This window comes from Grammomys surdaster, unplaced genomic scaffold, assembly GCF_004785775.1.
Source record: "Grammomys surdaster isolate TR1022 unplaced genomic scaffold, NIH_TR_1.0 330, whole genome shotgun sequence".
NCBI lineage: Eukaryota > Metazoa > Chordata > Mammalia > Rodentia > Muridae > Grammomys > Grammomys surdaster.
In genome coordinates, this window is record NW_021604749.1 from 497000 (window position 1) to 521403 (window position 24404).

At 41.4% G+C, this 24404-nt stretch overlaps 1 protein-coding gene across 2 annotated transcripts in view; it reads left to right on the top strand.

Annotated features, from left to right (window-relative positions):
* The first annotated feature begins 5286 nt into the window (after positions 1 to 5286).
* Smg1 (SMG1 nonsense mediated mRNA decay associated PI3K related kinase) overlaps positions 5287 to 24404 on the top strand; it is a 105295-nt gene continuing 86177 nt past the window's right edge. Inside the window, exon 1 of one of the 2 annotated variants that reach the window (XM_028778234.1) lies at positions 5287 to 5752. In XM_028778234.1, the coding sequence (XP_028634067.1) occupies positions 5667 to 5752 (86 nt within the window). In that variant the 5' untranslated portion in view covers positions 5287 to 5666. The remainder of the gene's footprint in view (positions 5753 to 24404) is intronic. The other variant, XM_028778235.1, reaches the window with a different exon arrangement.

Genomic DNA, 24404 nt, shown 5'->3' on the forward strand with positions numbered 1-24404 from the left:
GAAACTTGGCTGAGCAAGACAAGACAACAAGCCACTAAGTAGGACTCCTCCAGGGCTTCTGCTTCATTCCCATCTCCATGTTTCTGCCCTGACTTCCTTTGATGGCGGATTGTGCTGGTTATGTGTAATAAAATAAGTGAAATAAACTCTTCTCTTCACAAGTTGCTTTTGGCCATGGTATTTTATCACCTCAATAGAAAGTTAACTAAGACAAGAGGTTAGGAGCTCATACTGCTGCTGCAGAGGACTGAGGTTCAGTCTCCTGCACCCCTGTAAGGAGCCGTACAAGGGCCCATAATCCCAGCTCCAGGAGAATCCAACGCCTCTGGCCTCCAAGAACACATGCACTCATGTACACATACCCCCGCCATAACCATATACAGGCAAAATAAAATAAGCCTCAAAAGAGTAAGTCTCCTAATTTCCATTCCCCTATCTTCTAGTAGTTTATCATTGCCTTTATAATTCACAGTGCTTGGAGGGAGGTGGGGTTGAGAGGTACTGAGAATTGCTTCACCACTCAAGGGCTCTCAAGTGGTAGGTTCTCCACTGTGGCCATCCTGGGAATGCCCTAGGGAGGGAGCTGAGGAGTCAGCTCAATCAGTAAGAGTGTTTGCTCTGAAAGCATGGTATGAGTTTGAACCTGTGGCATGTGCATTAAAAGCTAGACAGTGCCTGTGACCTCAGCCCAGGGGCATGGAAAACAGGCGAGCTCTGAGAGGTTGCTGATACCCAGCCTAATCAAAGCAGCAGGCAATAAGGCAGAGGGTGGTGCTGCCCTCTGATAAGCATGCATGATGTGTGCACACTTGAATACTTCCATATATATGCCATGTGCTCAAAAATGTATACACAAAGGTGGCCCAGGGGAAGTATAATTACTGATATGTGGGGCCTACATTCAAGGCTTCTGATCAATGAGTCTGAGATGAGGCTATTCTTTTTCTTTTAAAAACACATTTCTTCAGAGGATAGCTTATGGGAGTCGGGTTTCTTCTTCCACTGTTATGTAGGTTCTGGGATTGAACTCAGGTGGACAGGCTTTTACACTGAGTGCCAGCTCAGCAAGTTCCTTCCTTGTAGGTTCCCACAGCAGCATTATTGGAAAAAAAGATTTGGAACGCAAACTGCTAAAGTGTTTTCTAGGAAAGTTCCGCTGAGTGATGCTCTCACACATACCCTAGCCTCACAGCCTCACAGTGCCCTTTGCTAGCACTGCTTGTGAGGGTTAATTATTTCTAAGATGAAGCACCCATGAACGTACGGACACACACACACACACACACACACACACACACAAACAGATAAGAATTGAACAACGGGATATAATTTCTGCTAGCCATCTTTTTTTTTAAAACACCTTCCAATTGTCAAACTAATACTCATATGCTTCAGAAAAACTACAGACTTGATTTTTAAAAATTTATCTATTTACTTTGTGTGTGCGCGTGTACCCCTGAGTGTGCGTTTATACGAAAAGGTTGCGGCACATGTGGAGGTTAGAGGATCACATGCAGGTGTTGGTTTTCTACTACTATTAAGTAGATCCCAGGATCAAACTCAGTTCTTCAGTCTTGACAGCAAGTGCTTTTCCCTGCTGAGCACCTCAGTGGCCCATGTATCTGATCTTTACTAAAGGATTTCTGATTCTAGTTCTATGGACTTGCTTAAAGTCTCTAAGAAGCCACTACAACTAACATTTCCATCTTACAGTAAGAGTCAAGAGCCTGCCAACACCCCCCCCCTTCTTATTTAAGTCAGAGTATGAACTTGGAGCCATCCCTTGAATTGCTTTCATTGTATTTTGTGACTTGAAAAGGTTAAAATAGACTTGTAAAGAAAAATTCAAAAGTCCAAGGTTCTGGTGATTCTGCTGTTAACTGATTTGAGGCTCTAATAATTGACATATTATGCTCATCATTTGCATCAACTACATAAGGAAGGCAAAGAGATTAATTGGATATATTAGTCACTTCTTAATGGGTTGAAATGAGAAAGAGCCAGGATCAATTCATCTGGAGTATAAACACCAATGACCCTGAAGTAAAGAACTAGGGACACAGTAGACTACTTGCCTAGTATGCATGAGATCTTGGGTTTTGATCCCTAGTAACATAAAAAATTGGTCCAGCATGGGCTATGTAAAACTGGCAAAAACAAACAAATGAACGAACAAACAAACAAACAAAAACAAAAAAACAAACAAAAAACACTGTGAGGAAAACAATCTAAAAACCAGAATTTGGAACTAAGGAATAGCATCAGCCAAAAGACACCTGGAGCCAGACTGAGAGCTGGCCTAGCAGGGTGGGAGAGGGGACATGAACAAACTGGAGGACTTCAGTCAGATCTTGTGATAGGTGCTGCCCTTGGTGCTTTCTCCTTAAGCTTCTTGAGGGCTGGGTCCTGATGGCTGTCCTATTGTCAAATTCTTGGTTAGTAGGTACTCCATCAATTTTGCTAAGTTTCAACTAAAAGAACAAATCTTGATTAGGTGATATATTAGAATGTACTAAGAAAAAAAAAAGTTGGGCAGTGGTGGCGCACGCCTTTAATCCCAGCACTTGGGAGGCAGAGGCAGGTGTATTTCTGAGTTCAAGGCCAGCCTGGTCTACAGAGTGAGTTCCAGGACAGCCAGGGCTACATAGAGAAACCCTGTCTCGAAAAACCAAAAAAAAAAAAAAAAAAGAATGAGTTCCAGGACAGCCAGGGCTACAGAGAAACCCTGTCTAGGAAACAAAACAAAACAAAACAAAACAAAAACAAACAAAAGAATGTACTAAGGACTGGGGCTGGAGAGATGGCTCAGCAGTTAAGAATATGTACTCCTCTCTTTAAAAGAAGAAATTATATATATGTTCATTCTCATGTCTCATTATGTATTCCTGGCTGGCCTGGAATTCTTTGTATAGACTCAAAAGCACAGAGATTTCCCTGCTTCTGCCTCCGAGTCCTAGGCTTAAAGGTGTACTTTACCACAGGGCTCAAGAACATATATACGCTACTCTTACAGAGGGCCCACTGGCTGGCTCCAAACTTCCTATAACTCCTGTTCCAGGAGATCCAATATCCTCCTTTGTACTAATAGGGTAATTGTATTTGTATGTGTTACTCTCCACCCCCATAATTAAAAATTAAATAAGTATTTAAGGAATTCCAGATTATGTGTTTATCATTGCTTCTATAATTAAACACAAGTAACAAAACAAGAATACCTTTTTAAAAACAAGGCATGATGGCACATACCTGTAAACCCAGCACTCAAGAGGCTGATGCAGGAGAGTTGTGAGTTGGAGTCCAGCTGTGCTTTTTAACTTATGCACCTGGTGGAATCCTTCCTTGTATCCTCTCTTCAGTGAGAAGTAAACGGGCATTTCTGAAGGTGCCCAGAGCAATTTCAGTATTGAAACAATCTTATTGAAATAACTGTCATTATTATTTTACAGTGATTGAACAGAAGGCCTCAGACATGATAGGTGACTGAAATGCTGCAACACTGAACTACTTTCTCATCTCCATTATTTTATTTTATTTTTAAATAGTAAGTTGGTGACCAGGCCTGGGTCTGGCCAATTCCTTGTGGGAATTTCTGTTTTGAGTCGAAGATCATATTTTTCAGAATACTTCCCCCTCTCCTCCTGCAATGGTGGGCAACGTGGGTTGCAGGAAGAGAAAAAAAATTATCTTTTGAAATTGCAAGATCCTCCTTTAGCGATGGGTTCGTGGGCATGCTCGAGGATCAGACGGTGGAAAAATGTAAGAGATATACTCATAGGAAGACATCGCCTCATAATTAGGTACTTTTTAGTAATAATTTTCTTTTTGGGGGGTTGGGTCTCATGTAGGCCAGGTTGGCCTGGAACTTACTATGTAGCCAAAGGTGAGCCTGAACAACTTCCAGTTTCCATTTCCTGAAGGCTGGGGTTACAGACAGGTCATCATATTTCATTTATGGGGTGCTGGGGATGGAACCCAGTGATTCGTGCTTGCTACTACTTTGATCATTCTACTTTCTGAGCCATGTCCTTAGTAACAATTTTGAATTACTTAAGTAATGTATACATACTTCTCCTTGTAATGCAAAACAATGGATGGCTTAAAAACTTTATGCTGAAAAGGTTTAAATACTTGCTTGATGTGTATCTTGACTATTCTTAAGGATGAACCTGCAGCTAGGGAGATAGATCAGTCGTTAATAAAGTGCTTGCCTTGCAAACAGGAGAACCCACCTGAAAAAAAGCCAGATACGGTGTCACCGTTTGTAAAACCAGCGTTGAGGAAATGGACAGGCAGATTCCTGGGGTTCTCCGGACAGCCAGTGAGAGACCTTGCCTCAAAATACAAAGTAGCTGGAGGCTTAAGAGCAACACCTGAGGTCTCTGGACTTCACGTGTAGACACGCACACAAAGGAGTATATTGCGTTCACATGTGCCCAGTGCTTTATCGAATTCTTTCAGGCGTGTGTGGGTTAACAGGTCTTTTACTACCAGAAGGAACCAGAGGATTACAGAGCACACACAGTTCGTGCGGCAGGAAGCAGGCGTGTGGTTTCCACATTTGGAAAAATGTATCAGGACTGCGTGACATATCAGGTAGGGGTTGAAGAGGTGTTGCTTTCACTTCCCCTTCCTCTATTTTACTATTCTGACTTTTTCTCAGAGGATGGCAGGCAGGTGGACGCACGTGAGCGCCAAGGGCACGGCTGTGTGCGCGCATCAGCGCTCAAGGGCACGCCCCCCCTCACGTCCTCCATTGGACGCCAGTTCACACCCGACTGCCGGTCCTCCGAATGTATGGGAGGGCGTGTGTGGACCCGGGGAGGAGATTCCCCTCTCCCATGATGCTCCGCGGCGAAGCCACAGCGCTCTCCACCACCCGCAGACAGAGCCACAGCCCAGGACGCCCAGGGAGGTCAGCTCGAGTCCCTGCCTTCAAATAGTTCTCGCCTTCTCCCCAAAGCCCTACTGCTTTTGGCTACGCGAACGCGGACCTCGCCTTGAAGCCTGGGCTCTCGGGACTTTGGTGCCTCTCGAGCAGGTCCCGCCTTCTGTCTTTCGCCCCTCCCCTCTCCAGGTTCAGCAGTCACAGACCCCGCCCCAACAAGGCCCGTCCTTCTTCCCCAGGCTTGGGGCGCTCCGGCACCTCCCCTCCTAGGTGACCCTACCCCTGTCATAAGCCCCGCCTCTAGTCCATATTCTGTGACCAATAGCCCCGCCTTTCATCCCGAGCCCCGCCCTTCTCCAGGCTCCTAGGGCGCCGGCACCGCCCCTCGCTCCCAGCATGCCGTGCGGCAGCGGCGGCGCGGCGGGCGGAGCCGGGAGGCGGGGAAGCCGTGGCCGTGTGAGCGTGAGGAGCCGCCGCCACCGCCTCCTCGCTGTCCTCGTCCTCCTGGGCCCCAGCGTCGCGGGCCGCGCGCTGCCCTGGAAGAGACGTCGCCTCGCCTGCCTCCGCCTCCCCCTCGCCGCGCCGCTCCCGCCTCCTGCTCCTGCGTTGCGGGCTCCAGCGGAACCCGGAACGGCCGTCCACCTCCCCCGCCCTCCGCCGCCCCCTCCGCGGCTTCCTCCTCAGCCCCGGGCCAGATCGCAGTGTCGGCGGCGGCCGGTTCAGGCGGCGACTCGCGCTTCTTCGGGCGGCGGCGCTTGGCCATGTCGTGTCGGGGAAGGTAATGAGCCGCAGAGCCCCGGGGTCTCGGCTGAGCAGCGGCGGCGGCGGCACCAAGTACCCGCGGAGCTGGAATGACTGGCAACCCAGGTGGGTGACCGCGTCGATTCTCGCCTGGAGCTGGCCGAGGCCTAGGCCCGCGGGACTGGGAGGCGCGGCCTAGGCCCGCGGTCCCTGGAGTCGGGCGCGGCTTCCTGGGTGTCCTCCCGGTCTGGCCGGGCAGGAAAGCCGTGGGCAGCCGAGGCCTCTGTGCCCCGCTGCCCGCCTCAGCCCGATGGCTGGTGCAGTAGCTGTGAGCTTGGGTGGAGGAGGACGTTCCGCTGCCGTCTACCTCCGAGTTGATATTTGAGGTCCAGGAACCCTCCCTGTTACCCATTAACTTCCTCGGCTCCTCCTCGCCAGTCCTCACGCCAGAGACCACCTTAAACCTGCGCCCTTCTGGGCTCCCACGTGTTAATGTATTTTAAAAGCTCCGAACTCCTACCGAGGTCTTCCTCTGACTTTAGACAGGATGTTAGTCGACCTAAAGATGAGATTGTGGGACTGAATGGAATTGACCCAATCTGGCACTGGGGCATTTTAAGTTTACTCCAACTGCAGAAATAGTTTTTCTGATGAACAGCAATTTCCCTGGGCGCTTTGGAGTGAATTTGAATTCTCAGGAGTAGAGAAATTTCCTTTTGCATGGAGGAGTTGGGATCTGGTTGGATTTAAAATATTAAGAGCATTAACACGAAAGAAAAGTTATTTCTAGTCAGTTTGTTTCTGATTATAGACTGGTTGTGCTTAATGTAGTTTCCCATTCTTTCTTTGGTAAGTGAAGGGTTCAAGTATTCAGGAACTACTTGAGTTTTAACAGTGCTTAGAATTTCCTAAATGTATAAAACCTGCGTTTCAGAAGAAGTTGATGCATTCTTTGAAGTACACTCTGTTGTTCAGAAATTGGCCACGTGAATGGAAAGCACACACTTTTTGGTGTTGGTCTTGCTTTCTAGTAGATCCTCCTAATTTCAGAACAGTTTGCACGTAAAGGATTTTATGAGAAGCTAGTGTGTTACATTTTAAGAGTTGGTAGAGAAATTAAAATGCTCTTTGGCTAGTAGGGGTACACTTACTTTGTTTAATGTGCATTCCTAAACATTGTGTCTCTTGGGAACTGATGTTTGTACTAAATAATTTTAAAAATGAATGCCTAAGTCTAGAATTGAGATTTGAAGCAGTTATCAAGTGTTTGCAAAATCATCACTTGACTTGCCCTGCATGGTTTGTGCAGTGCCTTAAATAAAACAAGTCGACATTCTTTTTACTGACATGTTTTTGTCTGTTTGCTTTTTGGTTTTTTGAGACAGGATTTCTCTGTGTAGACCTGGCTGTCCTGGAACTCAGTCTGTAGACCAGGCTGGCCTCGAACTCAGAAATCTGCCTGCCTCTGCCTCCCAAGTGCTGGGATTAAAGGCGAGCACCACCGCTGCCCGGCTCTCACTGACATGTTTTGTTGTTTTCACTGCTATTGAAATGTGTGAGGTTTGATTTTAAGCAGCTAACACATTAGGTGATAAATGTGAATTTGACTTTCGATAGAGCTTATTTAAAATGGATTCTACAGCTGGCCGTGGTGGCGCACACTTGTAATCCCAGCACTTGGGAGGCAGTGGCAGGTGGCTTTCTGTGAGTTTGAGGCCAGCCTGGTCTGAGTTCCAAGACAGCCGAAATAAACCCTTATCTTAAGAAAACAAGCAATAGATTCTACTATTTTTTAGCATTATGACACAGATACACACACACACACACACACACACACACACACAAAGCAGAATGGCTTATACAGTTAAGGAATATGTACATAGGTTGTGAGTATATGTTGCCCATGTTTCAAATACTTTTATTTCTTGGCTGAGTGAGGGTATATGGGGAAAGGATGAAAATTTTCTGTGAGCTCTAATTGAATTCACGGGTAGAGGGTAGTACTATGAGGTACTCACTTGGCTTTATGGAGTAGCAGGGTTTTTTTGTATTGTTTTGTTTTTTTTGTTTTTTCGAGACAGGGTTTTTCTGTGTAGCCCTGGCTGTCCTGGAACCCACTCTGTTGACCAGGCTAGCTTTGAACTCAGAAATCCGCCTGTCTCTGCTTCCCAAGTGCTGGGATTAAAGGCATGCGCCACCACTGCCCAGCTGAGTAGCAGTTTATAAGGCTGGAGATACTTGCTTTCTAGAGAAAACAGGAATATACACATACCTCACAGCAAAACTTGGTTTATTTGTAAGGTGGTCATGATAGATATGCTAAATAGCCAGTGGGAAAAACTCAACGTTTGTAGGTCATAATTTTCATAGTAAAAGTTGAGGTCATTCTCCTCTATCTACTCAGAAAGATGAATGGCTAATGACATTAGAATGGAGATGATCCCCCCTCCCTCCTCCCCCTCAACATGGCCAAGTGCCTTTTCCAAATATTTTCAAGTACATAGAGACTATAGTTTATTCAAATGTTTTAAAAAAGTGTTTTGCTTACCTGTGTGGGCATTTCTCTGTCACAGTGAGCTGTGAGTGGGTGAGTGAGTAGAGAGCAGAAAACCACACATAGGAAGGGGTCTGTTTTCATTTTATACCATGTGAATTCTGTCAGTTTAACTCAGGTCATCAGGTTTGGCAGCAAGTGCTGAGACGCTATCTTGCTGGCCCTTGAATCTTAAAAAAAAATGACTAATTTTAAGTGTATTTATATGTGCCCGTAGTTTATGTACACCATGTGTGCATAGGAGCCAGGAGAAGTCAGGTGAGGAGGGAGTTAGATCTCTGGACTGAAGTTACTGGCAGTTATGAGTCATCATGTGGGTGCTGGTAACCACACTGTAGTCCTCTGTAAGATCAGCAGCTGCTGAGTTCTCTCTGCAGGCCTTCCTTTTTATTTCTTTCCTTCTTCTTTTTTTTTTTTTTGAGAAAAGATCTTGTTTAGCTGAGGATGACCTTGATTGAGCTCCTGATCTTGTTTCCACTTCCCAGGTGCTGGCAGTTTAAGTGTGTTACCGCCAGGCCTATTTTCATTCAAATAATTTTTATTAAAAATAATTATTGGCCGGGCGGTGGTGGCGCACGCCTTTAATCCCAGCACTTGGGAGGCAGAGGCAGGCGGATTTCTGAGTTCGAGGCCAGCCTGGTCTACAGAGTGAGTTCCAGGACAGCCAGGGCTACACAGAGAAACCCTGTCTCGGAAAAAAAAAAAAAAAATTAAAAATAATTATTTGTCCTTTCTGTACCTTTTTTTTCCTCTGATTTTTATGGAGGGGTAGGTGAGGAGGAATCAGACAACTGAGAACTTAATTCTTAGGTCGGGAATCATGAAGCTGCCATGGGTTTGATCCCCAGCCACATAACTAGGGTGTGGTAGTTAGTACATACCAGTAATTCCATCAGTGATGTTTTCTCATTAGATCAGAAATTCAAGGTTATCTTCAGCTATGTAGTGAGTTCCAGGCCAGCCTGAGCTACACAAGACTTCCTCTAAACAACAGAAAAAGAGCAGCAATTCTTGTCAGCTTCTTTTAATATTAGTTTGCCAGTTTGTCCCGTCATAGAAGTAATCTGTCTTACATATCCACAGGTAGTGTCTTTGGTGGCTGAATAGTGGGCTACTGTGGTAAGAGCCAGCTTACCATGTCCACCAGAAATAGTCTTTAAAAGTGTTTACAGAGTACTGGGCTTGTAGTCAGTCATGCGTCCTCCCAGAGATCTCTGTGTAGGCTGTCCTGAAACTCATTCTGTAGTCCAGGCCGTCCTCTAACTCAGATCTGTCTGCCTCTTCCTCCTAAGTGCTGTGATTAAGGGCATGCTCCTCCACTGCCTGGTTGTAATCTTATTCACTGTACTCTCCTACAGAATGATTAGGTAAGAGCTTTGTGAGCCATGGTGTCACATACCTATAATCTCAATACTTGGGAGGCAAAGGCAGGCTGTATAGCTAGACTCTTGTCTTGCAAAGAAAAAAATGAGTGATGTTAGGTTTTATTATTTACTTGCAATCTATTACTATCTCAGACAAAAAGTTGGGAAGATTTTGGCAATCTTCCCAACCATTTTGTGCTGAACAGAGACCACTAGCCAAAGGGTGTTATTTTCTGGATTCTACCTATATGGAAAATTCCTAGTTATATCCAAAGATAGAAATCAGAATGCTTCAAAGGTTTTTGAGCTGGGCGTAGTGGTACACACCTTTAATCTCAACCCTCTGGAAGCAGAGGCAGGTGGATCTCTGAGTTCATTAAAGTTTAAAAAATTTTGACATAGCGTCTCATATAGCCCAGGCTGACCTTGAGACCAACTGTAATCTTCACCACTTGAGTGCTGGCAGTTACAGGTATGTGCCGAATGTCCAGTCAGAATTCTTTGTTTGGAAGTTAAGTATGTAGTTAATTATTGTACATCTTAAATTCTAAATTGAGATTGACTAATTTGAAAGGAGTTAAACTCAATAGAAAAAAAGAGTGGGCTGGAGAGATGGCTCAGTTCTCAGTACTCACTTTGAGCAGCTCACAATTCTGTGTAAATCTGGCTTCAGGGCATCTACACACAAGCCAATACATATTGAAGAAAAAAATGCATTCAATAGGTCTTACTCCTATACTTGGAAGTCTTAGGAGTTTAGCATGTATTTATTGTTGTATATTAGGTAGATTGTGCCCAAGTTTTATCATCTGTCTAAATATTTTTTTGAGACATAGTCTTACTCTGTAGCCCAAGCTGATCTCAAGCTTCAGGTACTCCTCCCTCAACCTTGAGTAGCTGGAGTTACTGGTATGTATCCCAGTGTCCTTCTATTTCTAGGCTTCTAAATGGATGAAACAGTATTAGAACTAGTTACCATTTTTAGTACCATTTTTGCCAGATCAAAGTTCTAAGGAGTATAAAACTCCATATGAAAGATCAAAAAATAGAAGTGTTACGAAATTAGAGTTAGATATTTATGTCTGGTATGAAAAGTTGGTTTTAAGCTGGGTAATGGTGATGTATGCTTTTAATTCTAGCACTCTCTGTGAGTTCCAGGACAGCCTAGTCTACACAAAGAAACAAAACAAAATAAACAAACAAAAAGCTAGGTTTCTAATTTGGAGACAGGGTTCTCACTACTATAGCCCAGGCTCATCTTAATGCTTCTTGTTCAAGCAACTTGTGGAGTGCTAGAATTAATTACACAGATGGGCTGGTTGTATAGCCTAGCTGACCTGGAAATCCCTGTATGGATAAAGGTAGATCTGCCTGCCTTTGCCTACTGAATACTGGGATTAAATATGTGTGCCACCTCAGCTGGTTGACATTAGGTTTATGAGACCAGAATTGTTTGTTGTACTTTTTTGTGAGTTTGTAGTAGGTCTGGTATCCATAGATATGTAATATACTGAATTTAAAAAAAAGCATAAAACTGAAGAGCCACATATCTCATTGCTATGAATGGAACTTTAAATAGAATTGATAATTATGTATGTATTTTTGTTTGGTCTGTATTGTCTACTGGGTTCAGGTGGTCCTTCTGCCTCAACCTTCAAGTATCAGGAAACACAGATGCAGCCCACCAAACTCCATTGATTATCATTTTTATCAGTTCTGTATTACAGATTCCTGAGTGCATTGAGAGTTTTCAACTAATTGTATATGAGTGATTTTTTTTTCAACAGAAAATATTTCAACTTAATATTTTCATTATCAAATAAAACCTTTATAAAAAACATTTGGCAATTAATATCTTTAAGCTGAACATTTTTACCCTTCTTAATTCTTTAAAAACTTCTTTTGTGTGTGAGTGAGAAAGGAAGGTGACACAGAGACAGACATGTAACACAGTGTACATGTGGCAATTAATATCTTTAAGCTGAATGTTTTTACCCTTCCTAATTCTTTTGTTTTTGTTTTTGTTTTTTTCGAGACAGGGTTTCTCTGTGTATCCCTGGCTGTCCTGGAACTCACTCTGTAGACCAGGCTAGCCTCGAACTCAGAAATCTGCCTGCCTCTGCCTCCACAGTGCTGGGATTAAAGGCATGCACCACCACTGCTCGGCTCCTTTCCTAATTCTTTAAAAAATTCTTTGTATGTGAGAGAGAGGGAGTAAGGTGACACAGAGACAGACATGTAACACAGTGTGCATGTGGAGGTCATAGGACAATGTTATGAAATCAGTTATACCCATCCATCTTTATGTGGGTTCTGGGGATAGAACACCAGCCAGCCATCATGCTTATTGACAGCAAGTGCCTTAGCCCATTAGCATCTTTGTTGGTCCTGTTCCTTTTTAAAATTCCAGTGAACCTGAACTTCAAGTTAGTATTTAAACTTTTAAAATTAAATTTAAAATTTTCATTTAAAAAAATGTGTGTGATTATTTTCTGCGTTTGTGAAACATGAGCATGCAGTGTCCCCAGAGGCCAGAAGAGGGCATTGGATCCTCTGGGACTGGAATTCAAGATGGTTGTGGGTGCTAGAAATTAAACCTGAGTCTTCTGCAAGAGCAGTGAGTACACTTAACTGCTGAGCCTATTTTAAATTTTAAGAAATCATAAAATAGTTTTAACTGTGTGAATATGTCCTCACCAGTAAATATTGATACTTTTTAGGAAAGTTTTTGACTTGCAAGTGTAAGAAATAAGGAAGGCTTTTAAAAATGACAGAGTACTGTACTCTAAGGCCTTATGTATATGTATTTGATCATAGAAACTACCGAACTGTTCTCTAGTAAAAAATGGCAAGCCATATGGATTTGTGTGTTGCAGTGTTGGTGTAATTATTTCTATATTAATGGCTGTAGAGGAGGGAAAGCTATACAGCTTAGTGGAAGTCAGTGGGGTGATGAAATTGGTCTATATAGTTTTCATGGTAAGCTTAGAGAACAACAGACCCAAACAGAAAGGCTGCTGTAAAATATAAGCTGTCCCTGATAAACTCTTTATTTAGGAGCAGAATACTTGTGAGGAGTAAGAGGATGAAGGTGTGGAGCTGGACTGGAACTACACTGTTGACTTTGGTCATAGTTGAAGTATAATTGGAATGGTTGGAGGAGCTGTTGAAGTCTTACTAGCAGCAAATTGGCTTCAGTCAGGAAGATTTAGTCTGTTGGTTCTTGAAGGGTATGTAAGTATTGTAAGTACAGTTCAGCAAGCCTAGACAAGAGACTACTGAGGACCTTAGTCATGTATTCTGTGTTCTGTTTATAGTGCATGATTGAAACTCAGAAAAAACTGTTTCTAATATGTAGAAACTTGGGCTAGCATAAGCCCTTCATTTGTTGTCTAGTGTTGCTAAGGGTGACCACTTAGGTGAGCCTTTCTGCTTGCCCACACTTAACTCACCTTAGTAAACAGGACGTGTCACACCTCTAAAACTGATGTGACCATAGTGTCTTTTAGGAACACTAAATTCTCACAGTGCTAGGGTTTTCTGCCTCCCCTATCCTGATTACGAAAAATAGATCAGAGGAGTTCTGTCATTGATTGACCTGTCCTTGACGGAGTCATACAAGCTGTAAGTTTCAGTTCTTTTCAAACTGTCATTATTTTGATTACCTGAAGTTGGCTTCATTTTCCCAAAGCTTGTTGTATTTTTGGAACTACAAAATAAGATTAAATTTCTCCTGTATCAAAACCTAAAAGCAAGAGTTTTACAAGATTTGTAGTTTAACTCTTATACAGAATATCTCAGCTTACTATATTTTGTTTTCTGTTTTGTCTTTAGAGTGTAACCAGCTTAGAGCATTTGCTTACTCAGAACTGTTTGGCTTTAGAAAGTTAGCTCTGCTCCCTCTTCTGTTTATTGAGCCAACTCTTATGTATGTATGGCTCATTTTTGAGTTAGTAATTTCTTCTGATTTATGTGTAACCGCCACTTTCAACCAGGAGGCCGACTTTTCAGTTGGATTCCCTGCCCCTGCCTCTGCTGCCAGTAGTAGCAGCATATGGTGGGAGCATGCAATGACTTTTAGTTTTACATTTTTAATTTGTGTGCGCGTGCGTGCGTGTGTGTGCATGCGAATGTGCATACAGGTGCCTCATCTCATTTGTGGAAGTCAAAGACTGTCAGATGTGGTATTAAGTGCCTTTAACCAAAGAGTCATTTGCTGGCCCTACCTTGAAATCTTTTTCAGAGAGGACATCTTTACATGGTGTGTTAAGATTTATTATCAGTTTGGTCTTTATTAGGTTTTGGGTATTACCATCTTCAGTGTACTTCTGTCACACTATTGCTATAAGCATTGCTTGCTTGCTTGCCTGCTTGGAGTATCTGAAGAGTGCGGTGAAGTTTTAGATGGTAGACTTAAAACATTACCTTTTTGGAGTGTATGGGTTCTGGACTACATAGGAGGTCCTCATTTGGCTAAGCTTATTCTAGGAGCTACAGATTCCTGGCCCTCTAACCACACTCTTGCTTTTTTTCAAATTTTCAGCTTCTTTTGACTAACTGGGATCCTTCTGCCCCTCTGATCTGCCATTTTTCTAAAGGACGATTTCACTGATTTTAGTAAAAACCAAAACGTTCTTATCACATCAGTTACCCAGATTGGGGAGAACAACTCCTCCCCCCCTCCCCCCGTGCGTGTGCGTGTGCGTGTGCGTGTGCGTGTGCGTGTGCGTGTGCGTGTGCGTGTGTGTGTAAGTATGTCTCCTTGAGGCACCTCTTCATCTTCAGCTCCTTGTTGCCACAGGTTGTTTGCGTTTGCTATTCTTCCTGCAAAGCGGTAGCTGCAGCTGCTGTGAAGTTTGGCTTTCCCAGAGTGCTTTTCTAGCTGCTCTTACACTGTTGAGAAGGGTGCAGACTTTAACATTGTATTTTGAGTTTTCTTCATAGTACTTACTTAACTATTGCCCCAAATCTTCATGTTTGTATTCCTCAATCAAGCCTCATATATGGGAATCTTATATAAGTCATGTTTTGTATTTATATCCCCTTAACATTCTACTGGTGTGTCAAAAATAGTATGTATTCTCTCATCTCTCTTTAAAAACAATTTTGAGACAGGGTCTTACTATGCTGTCATGGCTGTCCTTGAACTCACAGAGATCTCCTCTTGTCTCTGTCTCCTGAGTGCTGGGATTAAGATATGTAGTACCATGCCTGGCTTCATTCTATATTTGAATGTCAACTTAATTGTCCCCTGCTATCTGTAGAGAGGCTTGGTTCCAAGACTCCACTGAGAAAGCCAAATTCATGGATGCTGACATGCTTTCTACAGAATTTTCATAGACACTTTAGAGCAACAGTTCTCAGTCTGTGAGTTATGACCCCTTTGGGAGTTGAACGACCCTTTCACAGGGGTCGAGTATCAGATATCCTGCCAATCAGATATTTACAATTCAATTCATAAGAGTAGCAAAATTATGGTTGTGTAGTAGCAATGAAAATAATTTTATGGTTGGGGTCATCTCAACCCGAGGAACTGTATTAAAAGGTTGCAGCATTTGGAAGGTTGAGAAACACTGGGTTAGAGTATCTCTGGATGCCTTATGTTCCTACTGCAATGTCAATGTGTGTTGATTAGAGAATGATAGCAAAAAAAAAAAAAAATTCCACTGTACACTGCCAGTGAGTATGCAGAGTTTTTCAGGTACACTTTGGTCATAAGTCGTAGATTGGCAGAGGCAGGACTTGGAGTTGGCAAGTTTTTTTCCCTACATAGCTCCTGAATTTATAAACCTGTTACCTTAGAAAGCATTTGAAGAGGATTTGTTCTTCTTGTAACAGGCCAGTTAGCCTGAGGCAGTAAATTATACAGCTGATCAAACAGCTGCAAGGAATGGTCTGTGGTAGCTAGGTCCTTAATAGAAGGAAGATTGTTAATTAAAACTCATAGGTTTTATTAATCTTGAAAAACACCTTGCTCTTATTTTGAAATTCTTTTCTGCATTAGTCCCTTGTCTGCTATATCTATGCATATTACTTTAACAGTCCAGTCATTAAAATGCTAAGTACTGGGTTGAAGTTGCTGGTGTCCCAGGGTAATGACAATTCTGCACTTGGTTGGAGGAATGAAACCCTGCTTCCCAGAGCCAACAGATTTTGAAAAAGTGCATTGCTGCATTCATTTTGATGTCCGTATCCTTTCAAAAAGTAAAATAAATTCTGGTGAGCTAGTACTGACACTCACACTATTATTTATCACATAGCTAGGACCTTGCCTCTTTTCTGACTAGATCACTGGTATCACAAAATTAATATCAATATTTAGTTGAAAAGAAAGCAATCTAGAATATGTTGTAAAAAGTCCAGATGCACTTCTTGCCTTGTCTTTACTGTTCTTAGGGTAACTGAGGAAAAATGAAGATGGAGTAGGTTCTCAGTGGCAGCAGGCCCATGGAACTTGAGACAGAATGCTTATTCAGAAGCCAGGTTAAAAAGGAGCCACAGATTATAGTATACTAAGAATGATTATGTCATTGTTTGGAATATTAGCAATACTATAATATATAACATGTTCCATTTTAAAAACACTGAAGTTATAAAATGAGCTTAGGAGTAATAATAAAAGGTGTGTAGTAATCATCTCACTGGCTGTAACAAATTTTCCTTTAAAAAAAAAACCTTTTCATTTGTTATGCACATGCATGATCATGTATCACATATGGGTGGAGGTCAGAGACCAATTTTGTGGAATTGGTTCTCCCTTTTTAAGGGATCAAATTCAGGTCATCAGGCTCACATACCTGTTGAGACATCTCGTCAGACCTAAAACCAAGACAATATTTAAGTGGCTGTCTTACATGGTTATTATAATGCCTGTTACCTTATTTCATTGAAAGTTATTGAGGAAACAAAAAAAAAATTGCACTAAACTGTTCCTGTTCTGTGTGTTATGTGTTGTGTCTCTGAGGAGTGAATGCAGGGCTATGTGTGTGATGTGGCATGTGGCAAGTGTTCCACCACTAAGCTACATCCCAGTCCTTTGTTTCTTTGAGACAAGGTCTTAACCACCTAGAGCTGATTGGCCTGGAGCATGATGTGTAGACAGGATGGCCTTGAACTCGAAGATACACCAGCTCCCCCAAGCCTGACTCCTCTATCTTTTTTTTTTTTCTTCCCCACTATGCTATATAGCATTGGCTGTCCTGGAACTCACAGTGTAGACTATGCTGGCCTCAGAGATCCACCTGTGTCTATCTTCCAAGTACTGGGATTAAAGGTGTGCACTACTATCTGGCAACACATCTTTTTAAAAGATGCAGTTGTGTATGTGTGTTATAAAGTGATGTTTAGATAAATGTGCATAATGAATATAATGCTGATGGATTAAATCAAGCCAGTTACTTTTTGCTTTTTTGGAGAGGGGAAGAGCTCTTTGAATTTTTTTCAAAGACTTTATTTATTTATTTATTTATTTATTTATTTTTATTATTGGTTGATTGATGCAGGGTTTTCACTGTGCAGCTTTAGTTGGCTTCAAATCTGAAATCATCCAGCCTCAGCTTCCCACATGGTGGTATTACAGGTGTGTACCACACACACATACTTGCTTTTGAAGTGCACTTTTTGGAGTATTTTGAAGTACAAAGCACATTGTTTCTGACAAAGTCATTTTTTTTTTAAATAGCAGAGATCTGGAAACATTTTTTTCCACTTGAGACTTTGTAGAATTTTACTAGCAACAACTTCCCTTTCTTCCCTACTCCTGTGGTTCACTTGCATTTGACAGAGGCCTGTTTTTTTCAGCTGCGCTGTAGGCTGAAGTAGGAGGATGGAAAGTTCAAGTCCTGCCTGGCCTGCTGAGGAAGTTTAAGGCTCGTGTGGGCAACTTAGTAAGACCCTGTCTCAAAGTAATAGTGAAAGATGGAGGTAGTGGTAGCATATTGACTTAATATTCGTGGTTCCTTGGATTGGATTCAAGGCAGCAAAGAAGATCCACTTGGCTGTATTAGCATTGGTATTAGAAATAGATCGTCTTGTTTTAGAACCTATTGTGCATGTTCTGTATTCTTTTATACATCTCTTAGGAAAGACTGGTGTCATAAACTAGGAGTAGAGTAAGGATGGGAAGACAGAAACCTTTTCAGTTGGCATGTAGTCTGAAGATCAGATCCAGGTTAAAGATAACATTTGGGAAAATTTTCAAACTGATAAAAGTGCCACATAAATGTGAGCTGCTATGTCTTAATCAATTAATCTTTTTGGGAGGAGGCGGTGCTGGGGATAGAACCTAGGATCTTGTTCATGGAACGTTGAGGTGCCCTCACCCCAGGCCCAAATTTGGAATTTTAAAGAACATTCTGTTGTTACCTATTCCTCTAAATGTTTTAGACTCACACATGTAGGCGCACATACATTCATGCGTGTGTTATGTAGCTATAAATTTTGATAAATTTTCATTGTTTTTTTTTTTTTTATTTTATTTATGAGTACACTGTCGCTGTCTTCGGACACACCAGAAGAGGGTATCCAATCTCATTATGGATGGTTGTGAGCCACCATGTGGTTGCTGGGATTTGAACTCAGGACCTCTGGAAGAGCAGTCAGTGCTCTTAACCGCTGAGCCATCTCTCCAGCCCCTCTTCATTGTTTTTTAAAGGATGTATGACATAAAAACTTAAAATCTCTTTTAAGCATGTGGTGTTCTTGGTATTACTTAGTTATAAAATATGGTAGGATGATAGATTGGACTGTAGTGTAATGGTATGTTTTGTAGTCTGTGTCCTTGAACCAGAAGCCAGTTTTATATTGCTTAGTAAGGGATTTCAGCATAGATGTGAATCTGTTTGCTTTTCTCTTCATGTCTTACCAATTCAAAGAACTTGCTACCAAGTGCTGGCCATGGTGGCATGTTTTTAGTCTCAGGACACAGAGAAAGTCAGATCTCTGCTTTCAAGGCCAGCCTGTATTACATAGGGAGTTCCAGGCCAGTCAAAGGTTATACACAGGGAGACTCTGTCTCAAAACAGCATTAAACAAAACAAACAACTGGCTACTGGTTGAAAGTATAAAGTAGGGAAAATAATCTTTGTAACTTTGGATACATTTGGAGAGCAGGGGCCTGGATTAAATTGCTTCTGTGTAGGTTTATAGGTAGTGTGTAGTTTGCTTAACTTTCATCAGTTAGAAACTAATTCTTTTGAGAACAGTTATTGAATCTTTCCTCCCCCAATCTAGTGCCTGTATGTAGTAGAGTTTTAATAAAGCAGCAGGAGGAGCCAGAGTCATGGGAAAGTTGTATTCTGAGGTGGAACAGTTTTACATCCTTTTGGTCTTTTAAACAGAGATAAGACCGATTGAGGTAGTGTATGAATGTAAGGATGTGTGTGCACTACTAGGCAGATTTTGCTAGGATTTAAAATTGTATTAATTTATTGAGGTTGGCAAATAATGCCATATGTAAATACTGTTTTTTTCTCTTATTGTAAAAGGAAATTATAAAAGTTACTTATTTTAAACTAAATGTGATTAGATGTGTTTAGTATAAAAATATAACAAAAAATGGAGTTTGTAGATTTTGTAGGTCTAAAATAACTTAAATAGGTGGTCTTAAGTTGTTTCTAGCTTCCTTAAGTTTAAGCTAAAAGTTTAAGCTAAAAGTTAAGTATGTCAGTATTTCTGTTGCCTGCTGAGCACAGCTGGACTCTCCACCACCTCCCCTTCTGGGAGCTCTGATTGATACTGCTTCCTGGGTTTTAGTAAGTTCTGTGCATCTCTCTTCAGTTAATGTGGTAGAATAGTGTGATTTTGTGTCTTTCTTAATGGCTGATTTATAATATGCCTTCTGAGATTTATCTTTTTTTTTTTTTGGATTAAAAAAGTTTTAAAAATGTTTTTGTTTGTATGCACTATAGCATGTTTATGAGGATCAGTGGGAGCTGCCTTCTTTCACCAAATGTGCCCTGGGAGGGAGATTTAAACTTAGTTCATTAGTCTTTTTTTTTTTTTAATTTTTAAAAAATTACTTTGTGTGTGGGTATTTTGCCTGCCTGTATCATCCAGCCCTCTTAGAAGCCAGATGGTATTGGATTCCCTCTGGAACTGGAGTTACAAATAGTATGAGCTACCTTGCGGGGGAAGTTGAAGGTTCTCTGAAGAGTGTGGCCTGTGCTCTTAACTGTTGCTGAGCCTGCTTTCCAGCCCTAGTTCATCAGTCTTGAAGGCAGGCATCCTTACCATCCTTACTTGTTTTTTAAACAGTGGCTGGAAACTTGTTTGCTACTCCAGAGTATTTAAGGAGATGTGTCTTGTGGGTATTACTAGAGATGTTGAATCAGTCAATTTAAAAATTTACTTACTGTCTTTGTGTGATTTTATCAGCAAAGTTAGAAAATCAAGGTGTTGTAGATGGCTTTTTCAAGATTATTTTAATGCATAAACTGAAAACTGCCTCTAGATGTTTCTGGCAGTCTTCCTCTGTAGAGAGCCACTGATGTAGATTCTAAGTTTAATAAATGTCTTTTCTTGTTTGTCTTAATGTTTAAACATGTTACAAGTTAGGCTGTATCAGGTAGGTAGTTGCTTAGAAAGGCTGGTGCCCCTGATCTGAGGTATACCATCTCTCATGGTCATACTGATTTGATAAATTCTCTTTCTCCTTTACTCCCTCTTTCCTTCCCTTCCTTCCTACCCCTTCTCCTCCTTTTATAGGATTATGTATTTTATGTGTATGGTGTTGCTTATGTCTATGTGCATCAAATGCATGCTTGGTGTCCAAGGAGGTCAGAAGAAGGTGTCAGATCCTCTGACAAGATTGTTGTGCTAGAAGTTTGTAACTGTTTATTGTTGGTTTTGGCGGCACCTGTATGTTACTGGTCTTAAGTTTTTCTGGGTGCTTTGGCCAGATGGAGTTATGGATGGTTGCTACTTGCCATGCAGGTGCTGGGACTTGACGCTGGGTGCTTTGGAAGAACAGCACATACTGTTAACAGATGAGCCACCTGTCCAGTCCAATAGATTTTGTTGTTAAGTGTACACGTCTAAGTCTTCAGCTGTATCATCTTGAACATGTTCCATCTCATCCTAAACTGACATGTCCAAATTATACATTTATCTGTGCAAATGATGTTGTGGCACCACATTCTTTTTTTCTTCTTTTGTCTCACATGAAAATTAGTACCTTTTACATAGCGTTTACTTTTGCTGTTTGTTTTTTAGACAGAAACTCACTGTGACTAAATGTTTAGTCCATCTAGCCTGGTGCTGCTTTAGTGCTGCTTAAATTTTTAACTTTGCATTACCCTTCAGTGGTTTGTTATTGAGGATTTAGTGAGACTATTAAAAATAGTCTCAAAATATCAGGTAATAGACTATTACAAACTGATGAAGTTATAATAATAATTTATTTTAAATAAGATGCCCTGTGGACTATCAGAAATTTCCCAGGCGTTGTCAATGGGAAGATTGCTGTTGTGCTAGAAGTTTATAGCTGTTTATTGTTGGTTTTGGCAGCACCTGTCTGTTACTGGTCCAAGTTTTCTGGGTTCTTTGGCTAGATAGTTTTCAGCTTTAGTTCTTCTATGGACTATTTCTCAGGTCAGCAACTTGTTTCACTGGAGGTGTAGTGACATTAAGCCAGTGCAATGGCTCTATGTTATCTTATAAAATGGCAAGACATGATGGACAGTATAAAGCATGACATGCTGAATTATTCAAAACAAATCTTGCTTTCTTTGATAACCTTACCATAAGAAAGGAGTGTAATGTATGTTAAGAGAGTGTTCTATCATTGAGCTTCTGTCCTAGCTGAAGGGCAAATACTGAAAAAATTAAAATGTCTTTGATGGAGTGATGCTTTTGGTTTTGACAAATGAATATAGTAGTGTAACTGCTATAACCAGGCTATAATTATTCTCCCAAAAGCTCCTGTATCCTTTTGTAATCAGTTCCTGTGCCTAGCCAGTGCTTCTTCATGGTTTAGAATGTCATAAATAATAATAATAATGTGGTTGGTTTTGAGGGGGTAGTAAAATGCATATCAAATGTACCATTTGTTGACATCATGATGTTATATAGTCATTGAGCATTTCTATTTAGTTTGAATAATCCTATATTCATTAAGCAGCCATTCCACATTCTCACTTTCATCCGGTGCATGACAGCCACAGTCCTACCATGTGAATCTGATTAGTTATATGAGTAGAATTGTGCCATATTTGTCCTTTTGTTTCTGGCTAATGTCACTTAGTCTGATGTTTTCCACATTAACCCAAGGTGTTGCATATGTGAGCACTTCATTCCCTCTTACTGCTGAATATTCTGTTGTGCGATGCCTTGCATCTCTCTCTCTCACCTGCCAATAGACATATAGATGTCTGCCTCTTGACTAATGTAACTGTTGTGGTAGAACTTTGTGTATGCTTTTATTGCAACATGTATTTTCAACTTTGGGCATATACCTTGAGAGAGATATGCTGGACTACATATAATTTTCTGCCTTTTGAAGGATGGTCAAACTGTTTTCTAAAGTGTCTCTAAGTATTTTACATTCCCACAGCAGTGCAGAAAGGCTCCAGTTTCTCTACATCCTCATAAAACCTTGTTTATTTTTGTTTTTATTTTCAGTTTTAAAATTCTGATTATTGTAGTTAGTAAATTTTCTTTGTAGCTTTGATTTGCATTTTCCTAATTATAGATGATATTGAATGTTTTCATGTGCTCATTGACCCTTTGTCTCTGTCTTTCCCTTTCCTCCCTCCTTTATTTTTGTTCTTGAGTCAGGTCTGCTGTGTAGTTGAGCTGCCTGTATCTTCTGTTCTTTCTGGTTCTCCTACCACAGTCTCCTGAGCCTATGCTTTATAGTGAAATTAGATCTTTGTAGGTAGATCTTTAAGCTAAAAGACAAAACTTAATAGATTTCCATTCACCATCATCTTTTAAACTCTCATCCTTTCTTCTGGCTTCTTTTCTCCACTTAGCAAGAACTGTGTTTGTTCTTCTATCTGAAAGAACATGTGGTGTAGGATAGTGCCTCCTGTTGTTTAGTGGTAACTTCTCAAAGAAGTGAGCAGCAGAGACCGTCCTGTAACTAACTAATGGGTGTGTGAGTTTGAAGAAGGAACTAATGGTGTTTTTTTTTTTCCTCTGAAATTACACACCATTTTTACACCCTGTCTTAGTCACTGTTCTGTTGCTGTGAAAAGACACCATGACCAAGGTAGCTCTTATAAGAGAAAGCATTTAATAGGGGGGCTTGATTGCAGTTTCAGAGGCTTAGTCTCTTATCATGGCGAGGAACATGGTGGCATGCAGGCAGGCGTAATGCTGGAAAAGTAGTTAAGAGCTACATCCTGATTGGGGGGGGGTAAGATGGGGGATTCTGAACCTGGTGTAGGCTTTTGAAACATCAAAGGCTACCCCTTAGTGACACCCTTCTTTGAGCAAGACCACACCTACTCCAATAAGTCCACACCTTCTAATCCTTTCACATGGCTCCATTCTTTTGTGACTAAGCATTCAAATATATGAGCTGATAGAGGTCATTCTTTTTTTTTTTTTTGAGACAGCGTTTCTCTGTGTAGCCCTGGCTGTCCTGGAACTCAAGACCAGGCTGGCCTTGAACTCAGAAATCACCTGCCTCTGCCTCCCAAGTGCTGGGATTAAAGGCGTGCGCCACCACACCGCCCGGTGATAGAGGTCATTCTTAATTCAAATCACAACAGCATTTAGATTATGCAATTTAGAGTAGTCTTTTTCTAGATTGATTTTGAGACTGAGTCTGGTCTCTCTATGTAGCTCTATCTGGCCTATTAGTTAGACACCTGCCTCTGCCTTCTGAGTGCTGGAACTAAGTTATGTGCCACTATGCCTATCTAGATTATAGATTCTTAGGAGAGTTGGAAATATCTTTTGTATTCTTTTAAATGATGCATGTAAGTGCTTGAGTCTTCTTCTGGTATGGAAGTAGAGATTAGGGGGCAACTTACAGGAATTGGTTTTCTCTTTCCAACATGTGCTTCTGAGGTCAGGGATTGAACTAATGTCATCTGGCTTGACTGCAGGTGCCTATATTTACTGAGGCATCTCCCCAGCCCTTTTTTGTAGTCTTTAGCTCTCAGTCTTTTTTGTAAAAGGTCCAGTTGGGGACTGAACCAAGGTTCTCGTGCCTTCTGTGCCACGTGCATTACTACTGAGTTAAATTCTCAGCCCAGAAATGTTGATTTTACTGGAAAGATTTGGAGAGGAAGTTTAGATCGCAGCTGAACTGCAAAATTGAACAAAAAGCCCCAGTGACATAATTTGGTCAACAGGTAATTTTATATGCTGTCTAGGCAGTGTTGGTACTTAACAGGCCTCTGCCCTTCTGATGTTTTACATTTTCTTTGTAGAGTACAGTTAGTAAGAACTGAGGGAAAAACCATTAGGCCTTCTGAACTGCACAAAATTGATGGCTCCTAAGGAAACTTGGGAATCTGAACTTTGGCAAAGGAAAGTTGAGTGAGTGAGCCTTGGGAAGATAACGAGAAAGGCTGAGGGAGCAAGGACTAAGGACAATGCTGTTCAGGCAGGCAGAGACTAAATTCTGTCTAGACACCAAAAAGTTAAACTTGAGATAGTAGATGATTTAACTTGGAAAGGAACATGAACAGGATGATGATGAGAGAGTGACATTAGTTTTGTGTCTTGGAATTATTTCCAAGAAGAGACGGGGGGTGGGGGGGACTGAGTATTGGAGATGAGATATGTAGTCTGACAGATTGTATAGTGCTTTTTATTAGAAAACACCTGAAGATGGCATTGTTTATTCTGTGGGGATGCTGGGAACAAAGGAGTCAGTTGTGTTTGAGGTGTTAAAACATTGAGGGTT